The sequence below is a fragment of the Oncorhynchus tshawytscha genome, linkage group LG02 (assembly GCF_018296145.1).
Source record: "Oncorhynchus tshawytscha isolate Ot180627B linkage group LG02, Otsh_v2.0, whole genome shotgun sequence".
Lineage (NCBI taxonomy): Eukaryota > Metazoa > Chordata > Actinopteri > Salmoniformes > Salmonidae > Oncorhynchus > Oncorhynchus tshawytscha.
This window is the reverse complement of record NC_056430.1, coordinates 67,146,792-67,167,182: the sequence shown is the minus strand read 5'-3', so window position 1 is coordinate 67,167,182 and position 20,391 is coordinate 67,146,792. Positions and strand designations below refer to the sequence as shown.

Here is a 20,391-nt window from a genome sequence, read left to right as displayed (position 1 = left end):
TGTATCATGGGATTACACAAGACTTTGGCCCCATGGCCAGTCAGTATAGGCTTACCTATACTATGTAGTGTATCATGGGATTACACAAGACTTTGGCCCCATGGCCAGTCAGTATAGGTTTACCTATACTATGTAGTGTATCATGGGGTTACACAATACTTTGGCCCCATGGCCAGTCAGTATAGGTTTACCTATACTATGTAGTGTATCATGGGGTTACACAATACTTTGGCCCCATGGCCAGTCAGTATAAATGTACCTATACTATGTAGTGTATCATGGGATTACACAATACTTTGGCCCCATGGCCAGTCAGTATAAATGTACCTATACTATGTAGTGTATCATGGGGTTACACAATACTTTGGCCCCATGGCCAGTCAGTATAGGTTTACCTATACTATGTAGTGTATCATGGGATTACACAAGACTTTGGCCCCATGGCCAGTCAGTATAGGCTTACCTATACTATGTAGTGTATCATGGGATTACACAAGACTTTGGCCCCATGGCCAGTCAGTATAGGTTTACCTATACTATGTAGTGTATCATGGGGTTACACAATACTTTGGCCCCATGGCCAGTCAGTATAGGTTTACCTATACTATGTAGTGTATCATGGGGTTACACAAGACTTTGGCCCCATGGCCAGTCAGTAAAGGCTTACTTATACTATGTAGTTTATCATGGGATTACACAAGACTTTGGCCCCATGGCCAGTCAGTATAGGCTTACCTATACTATGTAGTTTATCATGGGATTACACAATACTTTGGCCCCATGGCCAGTCAGTATAGGTTTAGCTATACTATGTAGTTTATCATGGGATTATACAATACTTTGGCCCCATGGCCAGTCAGTATAGGTTTACCTATACTATGTAGTGTATCATGGGATTATACAATACTTTGGCCCCATGGCCAGTCAGTATAAATGTACCTATACTATGTAGTGTATCATGGGATTATACAATACTTTGGCCCCATGGCCAGTCAGTATAAATGTACCTATACTATGTAGTGTATCATGGGATTACACAAGACTTTGGCCCCATGGCCAGTCAGTAAAGGTTTACCTATACTATGTAGTGTATCATGGGATTACGCACGACTTTGGCCCCATGGCCAGTCAGTAAAGGCTTACCTATACTATGTAGTGTATCATGGGATTACACAAGACTTTGGCCCCATGGCCAGTCAGTATAGGTTTACCTATACTATGTAGTGTATCATGGGATTACACAAGACTTTGGCCCCATGGCCAGTCAGTATAGGTTTACCTATACTATGTAGTGTATCATGGGATTACACAAGACTTTGGCCCCATGGCCAGTCAGTATAGGTTTACCTATACTATGTAGTGTATCATGGGATTATACAATACTTTGGCCCCATGGCCAGTCAGTATAAATGTACCTATACTATGTAGTGTATCATGGGATTACACAAGACTTTGGCCCCATGGCCAGTCAGTATAGGTTTACCTATACTATGTAGTGTATCATGGGGTTACACAATACTTTGGCCCCATGGCCAGTCAGTATAGGTTTACCTATACTATGTAGTGTATCATGGGGTTACACAATACTTTGGCCCCATGGCCAGTCAGTATAAATGTACCTATACTATGTAGTGTATCATGGGATTACACAATACTTTGGCCCCATGGCCAGTCAGTATAAATGTACCTATACTATGTAGTGTATCATGGGGTTACACAATACTTTGGCCCCATGGCCAGTCAGTATAGGTTTACCTATACTATGTAGTGTATCATGGGATTACACAAGACTTTGGCCCCATGGCCAGTCAGTATAGGCTTACCTATACTATGTAGTGTATCATGGGATTACACAAGACTTTGGCCCCATGGCCAGTCAGTATAGGTTTACCTATACTATGTAGTGTATCATGGGGTTACACAATACTTTGGCCCCATGGCCAGTCAGTATAGGTTTACCTATACTATGTAGTGTATCATGGGGTTACACAAGACTTTGGCCCCATGGCCAGTCAGTAAAGGCTTACCTATACTATGTAGTTTATCATGGGATTACACAAGACTTTGGCCCCATGGCCAGTCAGTATAGGCTTACCTATACTATGTAGTTTATCATGGGATTACACAATACTTTGGCCCCATGGCCAGTCAGTATAGGTTTAGCTATACTATGTAGTTTATCATGGGATTATACAATACTTTGGCCCCATGGCCAGTCAGTATAGGTTTACCTATACTATGTAGTGTATCATGGGATTATACAATACTTTGGCCCCATGGCCAGTCAGTATAAATGTACCTATACTATGTAGTGTATCATGGGATTATACAATACTTTGGCCCCATGGCCAGTCAGTATAAATGTACCTATACTATGTAGTGTATCATGGGATTACACAAGACTTTGGCCCCATGGCCAGTCAGTAAAGGTTTACCTATACTATGTAGTGTATCATGGGATTACGCACGACTTTGGCCCCATGGCCAGTCAGTAAAGGCTTACCTATACTATGTAGTGTATCATGGGATTACACAAGACTTTGGCCCCATGGCCAGTCAGTATAGGTTTACCTATACTATGTAGTGTATCATGGGATTACACAAGACTTTGGCCCCATGGCCAGTCAGTATAGGTTTACCTATACTATGTAGTGTATCATGGGATTACACAAGACTTTGGCCCCATGGCCAGTCAGTATAGGTTTACCTATACTATGTAGTGTATCATGGGATTATACAATACTTTGGCCCCATGGCCAGTCAGTATAAATGTACCTATACTATGTAGTGTATCATGGGATTACACAATACTTTGGCCCCATGGCCAGTCAGTATAAATGTACCTATACTATGTAGTGTATCATGGGATTATACAATACTTTGGCCCCATGGCCAGTCAGTATAAATGTACCTATACTATGTAGTGTATCATGGGATTACACAATACTTTGGCCCCATGGCCAGTCAGTATAAATGTACCTATACTATGTAGTGTATCATGGGATTATACAATACTTTGGCCCCATGGCCAGTCAGTATAAATGTACCTATACTATGTAGTGTATCATGGGATTACATAAGACTTTGGCCCCATGGCCAGTCAGTATAGGCTTACCTATACTATGTAGTGTATCATGGGGTTACACAAGACTTTGGCCCCATGGCCCGTCAGTATAGGTTTACCTATACTATGTAGTGTATCATGGGATTACACAAGACTTTGGCCCCATGGCCCGTCAGTATAGGTTTACCTATACTATGTAGTGTATCATGGGATTACACAATACTTTGGCCCCATGGCCAGTCAGTATAGGCTTACCTATACTATGTAGTGTATCATGGGATTACACAAGACTTTGGCCCCATGGCCAGTCAGTATAGGCTTACCTATACTATGTAGTGTATCATGGGATTATACAATACTTTGGCCCCATGGCCAGTCAGTATAAATGTACCTATACTATGTAGTGTATCATGGGATTACACAAGACTTTGGCCCCATGGCCAGTCAGTATAGGCTTACCTATACTATGTAGTGTATCATGGGATTACACAAGACTTTGGCCCCATGGCCAGTCAGTATAGGCTTACCTATACTATGTAGTGTATCATGGGATTATACAATACTTTGGCCCCATGGCCAGTCAGTATAGGTTTACCTATACTATGTAGTGTATCATGGGATTACGCAAGACTTTGGCCCCATGGCCAGTCAGTATAGGCTTACCTATACTATGTAGTGTATCATGGGATTACACAATACTTTGGCCCCATGGCCAGTCAGTAAAGGCTTACCTATACTATGTAGTGTATCATGGGATTACACAATACTTTGGCCCCATGGCCAGTCAGTAAAGGCTTACCTATACTATGTAGTGTATCATGGGATTACGCAAGACTTTGGCCCCATGGCCAGTCAGTATAGGCTTACCTATACTATGTAGTGTATCATGGGATTACACAAGACTTTGGCCCCATGGCCCGTCAGTATAGGTTTACCTATACTATGTAGTGTATCATGGGATTATACAATACTTTGGCCCCATGGCCAGTCAGTATAAATGTACCTATACTATGTAGTGTATCATGGGATTACACAATACTTTGGCCCCATGGCCAGTCAGTATAAATGTACCTATACTATGTAGTGTATCATGGGATTATACAATACTTTGGCCCCATGGCCAGTCAGTATAAATGTACCTATACTATGTAGTGTATCATGGGATTACACAATACTTTGGCCCCATGGCCAGTCAGTATAAATGTACCTATACTATGTAGTGTATCATGGGATTATACAATACTTTGGCCCCATGGCCAGTCAGTATAAATGTACCTATACTATGTAGTGTATCATGGGATTACATAAGACTTTGGCCCCATGGCCAGTCAGTATAGGCTTACCTATACTATGTAGTGTATCATGGGGTTACACAAGACTTTGGCCCCATGGCCCGTCAGTATAGGTTTACCTATACTATGTAGTGTATCATGGGATTACACAAGACTTTGGCCCCATGGCCCGTCAGTATAGGTTTACCTATACTATGTAGTGTATCATGGGATTACACAAGACTTTGGCCCCATGGCCAGTCAGTATAGGCTTACCTATACTATGTAGTGTATCATGGGATTACACAAGACTTTGGCCCCATGGCCAGTCAGTATAGGCTTACCTATACTATGTAGTGTATCATGGGATTACACAATACTTTGGCCCCATGGCCAGTCAGTATAAATGTACCTATACTATGTAGTGTATCATGGGATTACACAAGACTTTGGCCCCATGGCCAGTCAGTATAGGCTTACCTATACTATGTAGTGTATCATGGGATTACACAAGACTTTGGCCCCATGGCCAGTCAGTATAGGTTTACCTATACTATGTAGTGTATCATGGGATTATACAATACTTTGGCCCCATGGCCAGTCAGTATAAATGTACCTATACTATGTAGTGTATCATGGGATTATACAATACTTTGGCCCCATGGCCAGTCAGTAAAGGCTTACCTATACTATGTAGTGTATCATGGGATTACACAATACTTTGGCCCCATGGCCAGTCAGTATAGGTTTACCTATACTATGTAGTGTATCATGGGATTACACAATACTTTGGCCCCATGGCCAGTCAGTAAAGGCTTACCTATACTATGTAGTGTATCATGGGATTACACAAGACTTTGGCCCCATGGCCAGTCAGTATAGGCTTACCTATACTATGTAGTGTATCATGGGATTATACAATACTTTGGCCCCATGGCCAGTCAGTATAAATGTACCTATACTATGTAGTGTATCATGGGATTACACAAGACTTTGGCCCCATGGCCAGTCAGTATAGGTTTACCTATACTATGTAGTGTATCATGGGATTACACAAGACTTTGGCCCCATGGCCCGTCAGTATAGGTTTACCTATACTATGTAGTGTATCATGGGATTACACAAGACTTTGGCCCCATGGCCAGTCAGTAAAGGCTTACCTATACTATGTAGTGTATCATGGGATTACATAAGACTTTGGCCCCATGGCCAGTCAGTATAAATTTACCTATACTATGTAGTGTATCATGGGATTACACAATACTTTGGCCCCATGGCCAGTCAGTATAAATGTACCTATACTATGTAGTGTATCATGGGATTACACAAGACTTTGGCCCCATGGCCAGTCAGTATAGGCTTACCTATACTATGTAGTGTATCATGGGATTACACAATACTTTGGCCCCATGGCCAGTCAGTATAAATGTACCTATACTATGTAGTGTATCATGGGATTACACAAGACTTTGGCCCCATGGCCCGTCAGTATAGGTTTACCTATACTATGTAGTGTATCATGGGATTACACAAGACTTTGGCCCCATGGCCAGTCAGTATAGGCTTACCTATACTATGTAGTGTATCATGGGATTACACAAGACTTTGGCCCCATGGCCAGTCAGTAAAGGCTTACCTATACTATGTAGTGTATCATGGGATTACATAAGACTTTGGCCCCATGGCCAGTCAGTATAAATTTACCTATACTATGTAGTGTATCATGGGATTACACAATACTTTGGCCCCATGGCCAGTCAGTATAAATGTACCTATACTATGTAGTGTATCATGGGGTTACACAATACTTTGGCCACATGGCCCAAAACCTCTCAAAGGGTTCTCTACAATGTTTCAACTTGAATGAGTTAAATAGCAATTGAATCAGCCTCATTCGTAACCCCATAAAAGCTTGGATATGTGGCTGTGACCTCTTTGTTTGCTGAGGCTATTTCATTTTTTTTTACTCTGCATAGCAACTAATTGAAGGCCTCTCTCATAGGCTATTCACAGAAAGAGTAATAGTATGGAAGCATGTAGCTTCATACAACACCCCAAACAAGACAACAATAATCATCTTATCGAGCGTGCTGAAAGTGATCACACAACACACATTTCCCCATGTCCCAAATAATATATGCCTCAAAAACATCTGATTGAAATGTCTATTTGATCATTTTCATTGGCTGAGAGTATCAATGAATATCCAGTATGGAAGCATATAGCTCAATGAGCTCCATAATCCAGTGGATCTGTCTCCTTCAGTTTAGCAGGAAGTGAGTAGTATGGTTATGATGACTAAGACTGTTTTTTAAAGGCACTCCAAAACATAACACACCTGAGTCTAGAAGCTCTTGGTGAAAATATCTCAGTGTGCTGCTCTTTGATTACATCAAGCGGGCACTGTTCAGGTAATTGTATCTACCTGCAGTCCCCTAGCACCATGAGTCACAGTGGTTCACTCTATCCTTCGTTTGATTTCTCTGTGCACTGAACAGAACTCAATACATCAACTACCAAAGCACTTCAATAAATTATAGCTGTGGGTGAATGCAGTTTCTCTATATAAGCAAGCTAAATACGAAGTTGTCAATGAATTGGCCAATGTTGTGCAGGACATCTACAGCAGGTGTACTCAACTACTACTTGAGAAGATCTGGTCACACAAATTCCTAGGTGGCAAAGGTCTGGATGGATAATGTAATTTATCGGCGTAGTAACAAGCCCCCACCTCGCCACCCATGTGACCCCAAACTGTTCACACCCCTCTTGTTGGCGGAGAGAACATTTAGCCGTTTTAAAGCAAATTTCCCGCAATTCTACACGCTTTGCATGGGGCAGAGATTTGTTTTGCTGATTTAAAGCTAATTTCCTGCAGTTCTAAGCATTCTTTCATGTCTTTTGTGTGTTTATATGATACCAGGGGTCAATGCCAGAACGAGAGAAAAAATATATATCTGGATCTAGTCCGCGGTCCACCAGTTGGAGGATCTAGAACTATCAAACAGGCAAAGCGTCAATACAGGATTAAGATCAAATCGTACTACACCGGCTCTGGTGCTCATCAGATGTGGAAGGGCTTGCAAACTATTACAGACTACAAAGGGAAGCACAGCCGAGGTTGCCCAGTGAAACAAGCCTACCAGACGAGCTAAATCACTTCTATGCTCGCTTCGAGGCAAGTAACACTGAAACATGCATGAGAGCATCAGCTGTTCCGGACGACTGTGTGATCACACTCTCTGCAGCCGATGTGAGTAAGACCTTTAAACAGGTCAACATTCACAAGGCCACAGGGCCAGATGGATTACCGGGACGTGAACTCCGAGCATATGCTGACCAACTGGCAAGTGTCTTCACATTTTCAACCTCTCCCTGTCTGAGTCTATAAAACCAACACGTTTAAAGCAGACCACGATAGTTCCGGTGCCCAAGAATACTAAGGTAACCTGCCTAAATGACTACCGACCCTTAGCACTCACGTCTGTAGCCATGAAGTGCTTTGAAAGACTAGTCATGACTCACATCAACACCATTATCCTAGAAACCCTAGACCCACCTAATTTGCATACCTCCCCAACAGATCCACAGATGATACAATCTCTATTGCACTCCAAACTGCCCTTTCTCACCTGGACAAAAGGAACACCTATGTGAGAATGCAATTCATTGGCTATAGCTCAGCGTTCAACACCATAGTGCCCTCAAAGCTCATCACTAAGCTAAGGACCCTGGGACTCTACACCTCCCTCTGCACCTGGATCCTGGACTTCCTGACGGGCGAACCCAGGTGGTAAGGGTAGGTAAAAACACATCTGCCACGCTGATCCTCAACACAGGGGCCCCTCAGGGGTGCATGCTCAGTCCCCTCCTGAACTCCCTGTTCACTCCAACACCATCATTAAGTTTGCAGATGACATAACATGATTGTGGACTACAGGAAAAGGAGGAGTGAGGACATGCCCCCATTCTCATCGACTGTGCTGCAGTGGAGCAGGTTGAGAACTTCAAGTTCCTTGGCGTTCACAGCACCAACAAAGTAACATGGTCCAAGCACACCAAGACAGTTGTGAAGAGGGCACAACGAAACCTATTCCCCCTCAGGAGACTGAAAAGATTTGGCCTGGGTCCTCAGATCCTCAAAAGGTTCTACAGCTGCACCATCGAGAGTATACTGACTGGTTGCATCCCTGCCTGGTATGGCAACTGCTCTGCCTCCGACCGCAAGGCACTACAGAGGGTAGTGCATACGGCCCAGTACATCACCAGGGCCAAGCTTCCTGCCATCCAGGACCTCTATACCAGGCGGTGTCAGAGGAAGGCCCTAAAAATTGTCAGACTCCAGCCACCCTAGTCGTAGACTGTTCTCTCTGCGCATGGCAAGCGGTACCGGAGCGCCAAGTCTAGGTTTGAGTTTGAGTTTATTTTATTTTTGCAGGGACAGTGCACATTAATCAACATTTTAGTAAAAGTGTCAGTTTAACCAGCCGGCTAATTTTCAACCGCAGTCCCTGGACAGGTCCAAGAGACTTCTAAACAGCTTTACCCCAAACCCATAAGTCTCCTGAACATCTAATCAAACGGCTACCCAGACTATTTGCATTTCTTCCCCCCCTCTTTTACGCTGCTGCTACTCTCTGTTATTATTTATGCATAGTCACTTTAATAACTACCTACATGTACATATTACCTCAATTACCTCGACTAACCGGTGCCCCCGCACATTGACATTGTACCGTTACCCCCTGTGCATAGCTAGTTATTTTACTAATGCTCTTTAAATATTTGTTTATTTTATTTCTTATTTTTGGGGGGTATTTTTCTTGAAACGGCATTGTTGGTTAAGGGCTTGTAAGTAAACATTTCACTGTAAGGTCCTCACGTGTTGTATTCGGTGCATGTGACAAATCAAATTTGATTTGATTTCACTCATATTGCACTTTATTTTAGTGTTGTTGTGGATGAGTAATCATGTTTTTCATTGAAGAAAATACAGTGTTGTTATTCCTGATTGTGCTGTCACCCTGCATTATATGGATCATGATCATATATGGAATCAGGAATATCAACACTTTGTACCTCTTAAGTAAACAAAAATTAACTACATTATGGTTGGTGTCTCATTTTTCCTGCTGTACTGAAACTTAACCGAACCCCAAAACTGCAATACCTACCACCGAACCGCGGGTTTGTTGAACCTTTACAGCCCTAGTGGGCAGCCGGACCGACTTGTTTTGATTCAACCCAGATTTAGTATATTCACTTTAATGTGTTTCCCTACCTACTGCTCTCCCTTCTACCCAACTCTCATCGATCTCCCCTAAGCCAAGGAAAGCCGAGGAAAGTGAATTACATGGGAACGCAAACACACACACATGTAATGACAGTCACGAGGTAAGATCTGGCTGTGTTCGTTCTCTCTCTTCGCCAGCGAAGCTGAACACTATAAAAAGTACAAGAGTGTATTAACATGCATTATCACCTCATCTAGCCCCTGTCCCATTGTAGCGCTCCTGTTTACATCTGCTGTGATACACCTTGTTACCCTGCTGCTGTTCAGCTCTAGTTTCAGTGTTGACGTTTTCACACACACACACACACACACACACACACACACACACACACACGTATATATACAGGTCATTCACGCTTTCTCTCTCTCTGTTCCAGGGCCTGCTTGGTGGAGTGGAGGAGAGCCCTGTCTCCGGCCCAGCAGCAGCACAACAGCCTGGGACGCGGCACAGCTTCGTCCAGGACCACTTTCAGGCACAGTACAGGTAATAGTCCTAGACAATATCATACAGGTAGATTAGTAGTCACAGACGATAAGAGGTGAGGAGTCACATTCAATTAGTACAGGTCATGTGATAACGCATACTTAAGTTATGCAGCAATTCAATAACGATATCTCACACCATGATTTCTCACACGATTTCTCACACCAGGCTTCATGGAGTACAAAAACACCTAATCTTCTCATCCAAGACTTTTGTAATGTCTGTGTGCATAGTTTTTTTCTCCCCAGAATCTATAGCATGCCATTATATAGAGTATAGGTATTCAGAACAGGTGAGCATGCACTTTCCCTCCTGTGGATAAGAACCGCTAGCCTGCTAAAGTAGGTCACATTGAGCTAGCTGTGAACACTTCCTGGGATTAGTCTCTGTCTGTATCTTGTTTGGCTCCTTTCCTCCTGGTCTGCAGTGTACACACACACACACACACACACAAAGCAGCAGCAGCAGGATCCCAGCGTAGCCAGTCTCATGGAAATGCAGTGACCCTCTGCTAGCCTTGTCATGATGTTCTCCATCTCCTTTCCTCCCCATCCACCACTTCTTAGATCAATCTGTTGAAATGTTCCACTTGTTGATTCATGATACCAACCACTGATCTGTATACCACATGGATTGACTGAGCAGTTTAACGGATTATTAGACTTTGACACATCCATATTGTATAGATAATGAGATTAGACCTGAAATGTACAGAATCTGCAGGGAGTCGATTGTAGCCAACAGGCATCGCTCCTCTCTATAACAAAGAAGGACTCAAGTTGTATCGGGTTTAGTATTGGACTTAACACCATGCTCGTAGATTAGCATGAGTCAATCAATATAGAGTTAACCCCAGACAGTTAGACTGTATTGATGATGATGCGGGGTTAACCACTCAATCAATCATGGGATTATGATTCCCACTCCCTCATCACAGGATTATGGATTATACACTTATACAAACCCACTGTATCCCTGCGAAGACTGATCTCTCCAGACTGCTAATTGGAAATTGCTCTCAGAATCCATTTTCCCTATGGAAAAATTTGTGTCTAAAATGGAATATCGGAATTTTGAGGCAGAATATCAGAATTCTGAGATGGAATATTCAGAGTAAAGTGTGTCTTCTTTAACATCCGACCCTCTTGGCTCTTGGCTATGATGTGTTTGCCACAACAGCACACAGGTAGTGTTTACGTCCTATTATCATATTATCCGTTAGTTCATTAGCAGATAAGAGTAGCGACACTAGGGGAAATCTGAGACGTAACCTTCAAGACACTCCAAATGCATCCCTAAACAGCTTAGCAAAGAATGCTAATGCGATGGCTCCTCTCATCAATCATTTTGTCTCTTGTCTCAAATGGCACCCTATTCCCTTCATAGTGCACTACGTAGGCTGCGGTCCAAACAGTTAAACGACAAACCCTCGTCCACTTACCCTCGCCTTACGCCCTTGGGTGAGTCCCCGTCGCCATCTTGGAGGTTGATCCAAATGATTAGCCAAGCAAGGGAAGTCCCCATAATTCAATTCGCGACGATTGTACATCCGCGAAAACTTAAAAACAACATCAATGGAGAAGTCGACGTACAAGTGTAAGTAAAAAAGAATGCCACGTAAAAATGAAATATATGTTTTGTTTGGTTATCTTTTGGAAATTGTAGAAATAAAACATTTTCCTTCTTCAGAAGTTCCAGCTAGGTAGGCTAACTAATTTGCTAGCTATTATACAGTAGGCGTATATTAATAATTATATATTCAATAAAAGTAGACATGCAATCATAATTGACTGTAGTGTATATAAAGCACCCACAAGTTACCTGTGGCTGAAAACACAATCATTGCGGGATGTTTGAGTGGCGAATTTCCGGCCAAGGGTGGTCCATTCCGTCTTCCCTCGCCCCTTGCCTTGGAAGTGTATACTCGTCAGACGTCATGATACGTCATCAGAAGTGTCCACTTAATTTAAGGGCTGAGGGGATAGGGTGTCTTAAGTGTTTGGACTGCAGCCCTCGACGAACAGTTTTGGCTGACAGCTGTGAAGTGTCTGGACTCACCATCCTGGATATATGTAGGATCTTAATTTGATTTTCAAAAATTGTTGCTGACAATTTTCCTGCAAGGCAGGTAATGCAAACTTCTAGTGTATTTGAGTTTTTAAAAGGCTTCTAAAGTTTGTCATTTCAATTTTTGAAATTTCAGACTTGACTTGCCTTAATGAAAAATGTATCCACCTCTACAAAAATGTTCATTAATTATAACCCACATAATAATTCACATTTCCCATTTCTGCAGGATTATTTCCTTGCTGAAGCAAACTGGCTCAAATTAAGATCCTACATTTGTACACCTAAGGTGTAGTACAATCTTAGAAAAAGGGTTCCAAAAGGAACCTGTCCCCATAGGATGACCCTTTTTTAATTCCAGGAACCCATTTTGAGTTCCAGGTAGAACACACTCTGGAAAGGGTTCTACACCGAACTGAAAAAGGTTCTACCTGGAGCAAAAAAGTGTTATTCGAAGGGTTCTCCATTGGGGACAGCTAAAAAAGAGTGTAGTGTGTGTTTAGTCAGGGGTTACAAAACAATACTTCAAGCACCAGTAATTAGTACTTCGATGGTCTGCTCCCTAAGGATATGTCTCAGTATTGAGTACATGTTGTTGTCACATTATGCAGTCTACTGTAAAGTGATTACAGAACTACTCCAAACTCTGTTGTTTCTCCCGAAACGCACCTTGTAATTTTCTGCCTGGCTCCACCTCAACAGCTTGAAGTGTCAGAGAGTAGCAGGTTTACACTGTAATTGCGATTCCAGAGTTCCGGACACAGACTCAGGTAGCAGGATAACGGCTGTCTGGTTTGGCTGGAGGGAGGTGGGAGGGTGGTACAGATGGAGAGGGAGGGGGGCAGATGGCTGGAGGGCTTGTTACAGATGACCTTGCAGGTAGAGCCTGGGAGAGGTAGAGCCTGCCTGGCTGTTCCACACCTCTGCCTGGCCTGGCATTACATGGGGCCGTCTATAAAGTTCCTTTTGTCTGTAGAGTTAAGGCACTGTGCCTGCCTATAACTGTACTTCTGTTCATGCAAGTGCATTTGTGTATGAATACAGATCAGCACAAGTAATGTATCCTATCCACTGCACTCAAACTGTTGTGTTACTACATTGGGCTCCGTTCCAACATTCTAACTCAACGTTGCAGTACTGGGTGTTCTATCTTCCAGACTTCTGAAGACACAAGACCGCGTAGTAGTGTGACTGAGACAATGGGTGTTTTTCAAAATGCATACTACCGCGCTCTGAGCATGCAAATTGGAGCACGGGAGTGTCGGAGTATGAGTCCAAATCAAAGTAGCCGAAACGGAGCACGGAGGGAACTTCTCAAATGTGAAATGTTGCTTATTCGCATGTAAAATGTTACCTGATTACAATGTTTTATGTTGATATGTTAATAAATACCTGCTGTGTACATTTTAGCATGTTTACCTGCCTAGGTACCATAGAACGCAAGCCCATAATAAGTCAATAGGGCTAACTGGCTAGCTACTACAGTTACTACTGAAGAATTGTTAGCTAGCTACCCACAAAGAATTAACATCGACCTAGCAAAATATTAGTTTTAGGTCATTTTTGCCTGTTTAACTAGCTGGTAAGTTAGATTATTACGATTCACATATCTAGCTGATAATTATGAAGTAAAACTTGCTTTGTGTAAATCTTGTTTTGTCTATTGTTGCCATTGTCCTGCAGTGTGAGGTAAAACAGTAGGGGAAGTGCTTCTCAAATGTAATGTTTTATGCATTCTCTCTCGTCCTCACAAGAACGTAGTCAAGAGAACGTCGTTGGAGCATGAGAGTGTGGAGCATGGTAGTATGCATATCGAGAGACACCCATTGGCTCTGATGATTTTGGGTTCTGGGACTCGTCCTCCACACTTTCTCCTTATGTTATTGTCCTTCTATAATTGTGGTTGCCGTGGCGCTGGTTTCTAATAGCATGACTAAACAAAAGAATAATCACTCTTAGTTTGTCTCTCTCTCTCTCTCTCTCTCTCTCTCTCTGTCTGTCTCTCTCTGTCTCTCTGTCTCTGTCTCTCTCTGTCTCTCTGTCTCTGTCTCTCTCTGTCTCTCTCTCTCTCTGTCTCAATTCCATTTCAGTTTAAGGTCTTTATCTCTCTCTCTCTGAATCTGTCAGTCTCACTATCTTTCTTTCATTCTCTCTCGCTCTCTCTCTCTCTGCCAGTCTTTTTATATCTGTGAGACTCCTCGGGGGCGTTCTGATCTGAATAAATGTTTGCGATTAGAGTGGAGGCTCTCTGGTGGTTTAGGCTGCGAAACGAGAGAGACAAGCGACAGTCACTTTCCAGCCTCAAATGACTCTTGGTCTACACCCTCAGTCTGTCATGTTGAGTTTGGAACGTTGGTTTTCTTAGTGTCAACGGTTGCATCCCAAATGGCACCCTATTGCCTTTAAAGTAGGCTACACAACTTCAATGGGCCCTGGTTAAACATTGTGCACTATAAAGGGAATAGCATGACATTTGGGAGGCAGTTCAACACAGCTGCCCAAGATGGTGGTGCAGATTTCTGTAGCCAAACCTTTTAAAGCAGATTATCCAGAGCTCACACTGTCACTCCTCATTCAACCTGTCCTTTGATTTTATTACCATGATGACCCACTCCCACCCCCTCCCCTCCAACGGGGAGGCCTCCTGGGCTGCCGTCTTCCCCCATTCCACCTTGACCTTACCTGGGGCGTCTCTGAGCTGATCCCATCCCAGGCTGGATGCTTTGAAGTGGGGGTTAGAGAGTTGATGAAGTGGAGGGCTGCTTTGATCTCTCCACTGGTGTTTTTTGTGAACGTACAGAGTGTAGAGACTCCAAGCTCTGCTTCCCCTCTCCGACCCGACACCTTCTAACTATCATCAACTAACAGTTACTCTCTCTCTCTCACACACACACACACACACACGCACACACACACACGCACACACTGTTCGCACACACACAGGTCTGCCAATTACCCCACTAAAACAGTAGTTCTGTTTACCCTGTTTACTTCTCTGCCAAGCAAACACCAATACAATTGTATTGACCCACTACTGTCAGAGCTGAGGCACTTTATTACTCTCTGTGAAACTGTGTACGCTGTTTCACGATGCGGTTGACTCTAGTGGTTGAGGACGGTGGAGTAATTGTGAGGACTGCCAATATGTTTTCCCTCCTCCTTGTTGATACCCCACTAACAGCTGAGGTAATAAAAAGAGAAATGGCGTACTTACGCTAAGAGAGGAGCTGAGAGTTCTCAGGTGTGCGTGCCCACTCACAACGTGCCCTTTATTTTATGGAGTTGGATCTGTACTGTAGGAGCCTACACAGTAAGTGCTTGCAGTTGAAGCTTGCCAGAGATGATAGTGCAGTTGTTTGTTGAGAGAATGAGTTCAACAACTGGTGTCCAGGTCCCCAATGACGTGGTGACGTGGAGGAGGAGGCTGTCAACGGCCTGGATCGACACCAGAGAGAGAGAGAGAGAGAGGGACGATTAGAGCCTCGTCTAGCCTCATATCTCCACAATGCAGATGGGGACCAGAGCGCATCGCACCTCTCAGTATGCAAGCAGGATACACACAGGCAGGGATGCGGATACCCTTCTCTGAGTGGATAGAGGCAGTAACCATCCACATACTCATGAACTCTCTGACATGAACACACTGGGACTGTAAAGGCCACTCGGAGATAGTACACATCGTCAACAGAGGAAATGCTTTCGCAGGATGATGAGGATGGTCAACCTCAAACTTCATCAACACTGTGAGATGAAGGTCACAACAACTATTGGGGGTTGGGGGGGGTGATTTCAACTCAAAGTTTTTAAACAAGTGAACATCCTTTTTGGCTTGGAGCTGCCTCCAATATCACAAATGTCACACGCAATCTCTTGAAGTTGAAGACACAATCCAAATGTCCAGCACAGGAAGCATTCAACAGACCAATCAGCTTGTCTCCTAACCCGCATTGCGTTAACTCCCAGACTTCATCTTCCAGCTCGTCACACCCCTCAAAGAGAGGCAGCCGGAAACATTTGTTATTCCCCCCCTTTGAGGCGTAGCCCTCTGTTCATTTCCCATGGCGTGGGCCCTTCGTTTAAAGGTCTCTAATGGAGAAGCAGATAGGGGCAGATCAGCTTCAGTGCACTCATCCAACCCAACCTGGACACCAGCAACCCAGACAGACAGACTGACTGACTGACAGGGGGGATTTCGCTCTGGCTACAGCGGCCCTCCCCGTTTCACCAGAGGAAGAGAGGAAATGAGGAAGAGAGGAAATGAGGAAGAGAGGAAAGGAGGGAACAGAGGAGGAACTGTCTGCGGACCTGTAGAGTAAAAGTCTGGAAGGACCTGCCATGTGTTCCACTTTAGACGTTATGCTAATTACAGGGCAGAAGACACTATGCTGTAGACTTTTGTCTGTGGATTGATTGGTTAGTCGAACGACTAAAGGAGGGGATACTTGAGCCTGTGCCTTTGTCCTGAAGTGGCACTGGGCTGAAATGGCATCAGGACCACTGTGCCGGGCCTGTATCCATCAGTGTCTTCGCATCCCCGGCCATTACCAATGTGTTTCTCTACCACTTTGCTTTTAGCCACATTTGTGGAAAATGCAAATCAATAATGGCACGATATTGAATCTCAAATGGGCTTTTCACCCGAGCACTGAGTATTTATGAGACCTGGCTGACTCCAACCCCTGGGGAAGTTATATCTCGCATTTGTCCTCTCAATTTTGCGATGAAATGGACTGTGAATGCATTGGAATACATTATTCAAGCAGAGAGGGATTTTTAGCTGGTGAAACTGAAAGGAAAAGGGGGTTGATGTCTATTCACTAGAAAGGTCTGTGTGGTGTGTGTGACACCGTATCTTCATTCTGTCTAATGTGGGTTCAGGGTAATGCACGGTGTGAGCTGTTTGCTATGAGTGCTGCGTTCACGAAAGCTCTTGGACCCATTTACTGGTCAAACATTCTGTAAAAGCACTGTGTCTGTGTCATGATGTTTGAATTCTGTCTCATGTATGTTGATGCGTAGCATGTGCTATATGTTGGCCTATGACATGAGAGCTGCATTCCAATAGGGTGAGGCTTGCAAGTTCAGTCATGCTGTTTGGGTTATTATGTCTTAATTCAGGGGTCTTGAACGATACAGATGCTGCGTTCAAGAAAGGTGATATGAGCCTACGTGTTTAGTAATGCTGGTCACGTACTATTTATTTAGGTAGTGCAGGGAGGCTGTTCAAAACCTCATCTGTATAAATGATGAATAATGATCTCTGGTAGACTGTCGGACGGTAGGACTGCTAACTCGTTGCTGTGGGCTAGAGGCCAGGGGATTGGTGCTGTGGAGTCAGCCAAATGCAGAGTGGATGGTGGTGCGAGGATAGGCTTGACACACACACACACTGACAGACTCTCTCCTCACAGACAGGTGAACCAACCCGAGTGGAAACGCCGTCAGACTCCACATACTAAGTTCTAAGTGATTGTGAGCACGTCAGACTCCACATACTAAGTTCTAAGTGATTGTGAGCACGTCAGACTCCACATACTAAGTTCTAAGTGATTGTGTGCACGTCAGACTCCACATACTAAGTTCTAAGTGATTGTGAGCACGTCAGACTCCACATACTAAGTTCTAAGTGATTGTGTGCACGTCAGACTCCACAATACTAAGTTCTAAGTGATTGTGAGCACGTCAGACTCCACAATACTAAGTTCTAAGTGATTGTGAGCACGTCAGACTCCACAATACTAAGTTCTAAGTGATTGTGTGCACGTCAGACTCCACAATACTAAGTTCTAAGTGATTGTGAGCACGTCAGACTCCACAATACTAAGTTCTAAGTGATTGTGAGCACGTCAGACTCCACAATACTAAGTTCTAAGTGATTGTGAGCACGTCAGACTCCACAATACTAAGTTCTAAGTGATTGTGAGCACGTCAGCCTCCACATACTAAGTTCTAAGTGATTGTGTGCACGTCAGACTCACATACTAAGTTCTAAGTGATTGTGAGCACGTCAGACTCCACATACTAAGTTCTAAGTGATTGTGTGCACGTCAGACTCCACATACTAGGTTCTAAGTGATTGTGAGCACGTCAGACTCCACATACTAAGTTCTAAGTGATTGTGTGCACGTCAGACTCCACATACTAAGTTCTAAGTGCTTGTGTGCACGTCAGCCTCCACATACTAAGTTCTAAGTGATTGTGTGCATGTCAGACTCCACATACTAAGTTCTAAGTGATTGTGTGCACGTCAGACTCCACAATACTAAGTTCTAAGTGATTGTGTGCACGTCAGACTCCACATACTAAGTTCTAAGTGCTTGTGAGCACGTCAGACTCCACATACTAAGTTCTAAGTGATTGTGTGCACGTCAGACTCCACAATACTAAGTTCTAAGTGATTGTGTGCACGTCAGACTCCACATACTAAGTTCTAAGTGATTGTGTGCACGTCAGACTCCACAATACTAAGTTCTAAGTGATTGTGAACACGTCAGACTCCACATACTAAGTTCTAAGTGATTGTGAGCACGTCAGACTCCACATACTAAGTTCTAAGTGATTGTGTGCACGTCAGACTCCACATACTAAGTTCTAAGTGATTGTGTGCACGTCAGACTCCACAATACTAAGTTCTAAGTGATTGTGAGCACGTCAGACTCCACAATACTAAGTTCTAAGTGATTGTGTGCACGTCAGACTCCACATACTAAGTTCTAAGTGATTGTGAGCACGTCAGACTCCACAATACTAAGTTCTAAGTGATTGTGTGCACGTCAGCCTCCACATACTAAGTTCTAAGTGATTGTGAGCATGTCAGACTCCACATACTAAGTTCTAAGTGATTGTGTGCATGTCAGCCTCCACATACTAAGTTCTAAGTGATTGTGAGCATGTCTGACTCCACATACTAAGTTCTAAGTGATTGTGAGCACGCCAGCCTCCACATACTAAGTTCTAAGTGATTGTGAGCACGTCAGCCTCCACGGAGAGCGTTCCAAGTGACGTTGGGAGGTGTAAGCACCGCTATTGCTGTGACTGTCAGAATGTCATTTACAGCCTGACAGAGTGTTGAATGGGGGAAATCTGGGATCCATAGAAATACAATAACTAAGTAATACTATTGAAATCGTAATGCTATTTCTATGATATCTGGGCACATCTCTACAAAACCTCTCTTGAGTAGGAGCGCTCATCTAGGATTAGTTTAACCTTTTAGATCGAAAGGAATAAGATTTATAAGGACAGGTCCTAGATCAGCGCTCCTACTCTGAGACACTTTGTGGATACAGGCCCTGTGTTGTAACAACTCTCGTTACAGACCTGTACCGACTATACTTGACTGCATCACTGTCCTGGAGTGACTCAGCAGAACACCTGATAACCTGGACTCAGTCAGCTGAGAACAACCAGGAGGAAAAGAGAGAGCAGAGAGAGCAGAACAGTCAGATGTATCAGCACGGTGGAGCTAATATGTTCCACACAAGCAAGTCTGAATGGCTGCCTCTCTCTCTCCAACCAATCTGCTTTGTGTCTACCTCGTCTTCATCCTTTCCTTTTCCTTTCACCCCTCCATCCTTCCCTCTACCACCACCATCCTTCCTTCCCTCTACCACCACCATCCATCCTTCCCTCTACCACCACAGTCCTTCCTTCCCTCTACCACCACCATCCATCCTTCCCTCTACCACCACCATCCACCCTTCCCTCTACCACCACAGTCCTTCCTTCGCTCTACCACCACCGTCCTTCCTTCCTTCCTTCTACCACCACCGTCCTTCTTTCCTTCTACCACCACCATCCTTCTTTCCTTCTACCACCACCATCCATCCTTCCCCTCTACCACCACTATCCATCCTTCCTTCTACCACCACAGTCCTTCCTTCGCTCTACCACCACCGTCCTTCCTTCCTTCTACCACCACCGTCCTTCTTTCCTTCTACCACCACCGTCCTTCTTTCCTTCTACTACCACCGTCCTTCCTTCTCTCTACCACCACCGTCCTTCGTTCCTTCTACCACCACTATCCTTCCTTCTTTCTACCACCACCATCCTTCCTTCTCTCTACCACCACCGTCCTTCCTTCTCTCTACCACCACCATTCTTCCTCTTCTCTACCACCACCATCCTTCCTTCTCTCTACCACCACCATCCTTCCTTCTCTCTACCACCACCGTCCTTCCTTCTCTCTACCACCACCATCCTTCCTTCCTTC

General features: G+C 44.0%; 1 protein-coding gene across 5 annotated transcripts in view; it reads left to right on the top strand.

Moving 5' to 3' along the window:
* Window positions 1-20,391, top strand: part of usp43a (ubiquitin specific peptidase 43a) — a 116,112-nt gene that overhangs the window by 39,155 nt on the left and 56,566 nt on the right. For all 5 annotated transcript variants that reach the window (XR_006079599.1, XR_006079597.1, XR_006079596.1 and 2 more), the window contains exon 3: window positions 10,006-10,112. Coding sequence is in view for 1 of the 5 variants with exons in the window: in XM_042303430.1 (XP_042159364.1) it covers window positions 10,006-10,112 (107 nt within the window). In the remaining 4 variants the exon portion in view is untranslated. The remainder of the gene's footprint in view (window positions 1-10,005; window positions 10,113-20,391) is intronic.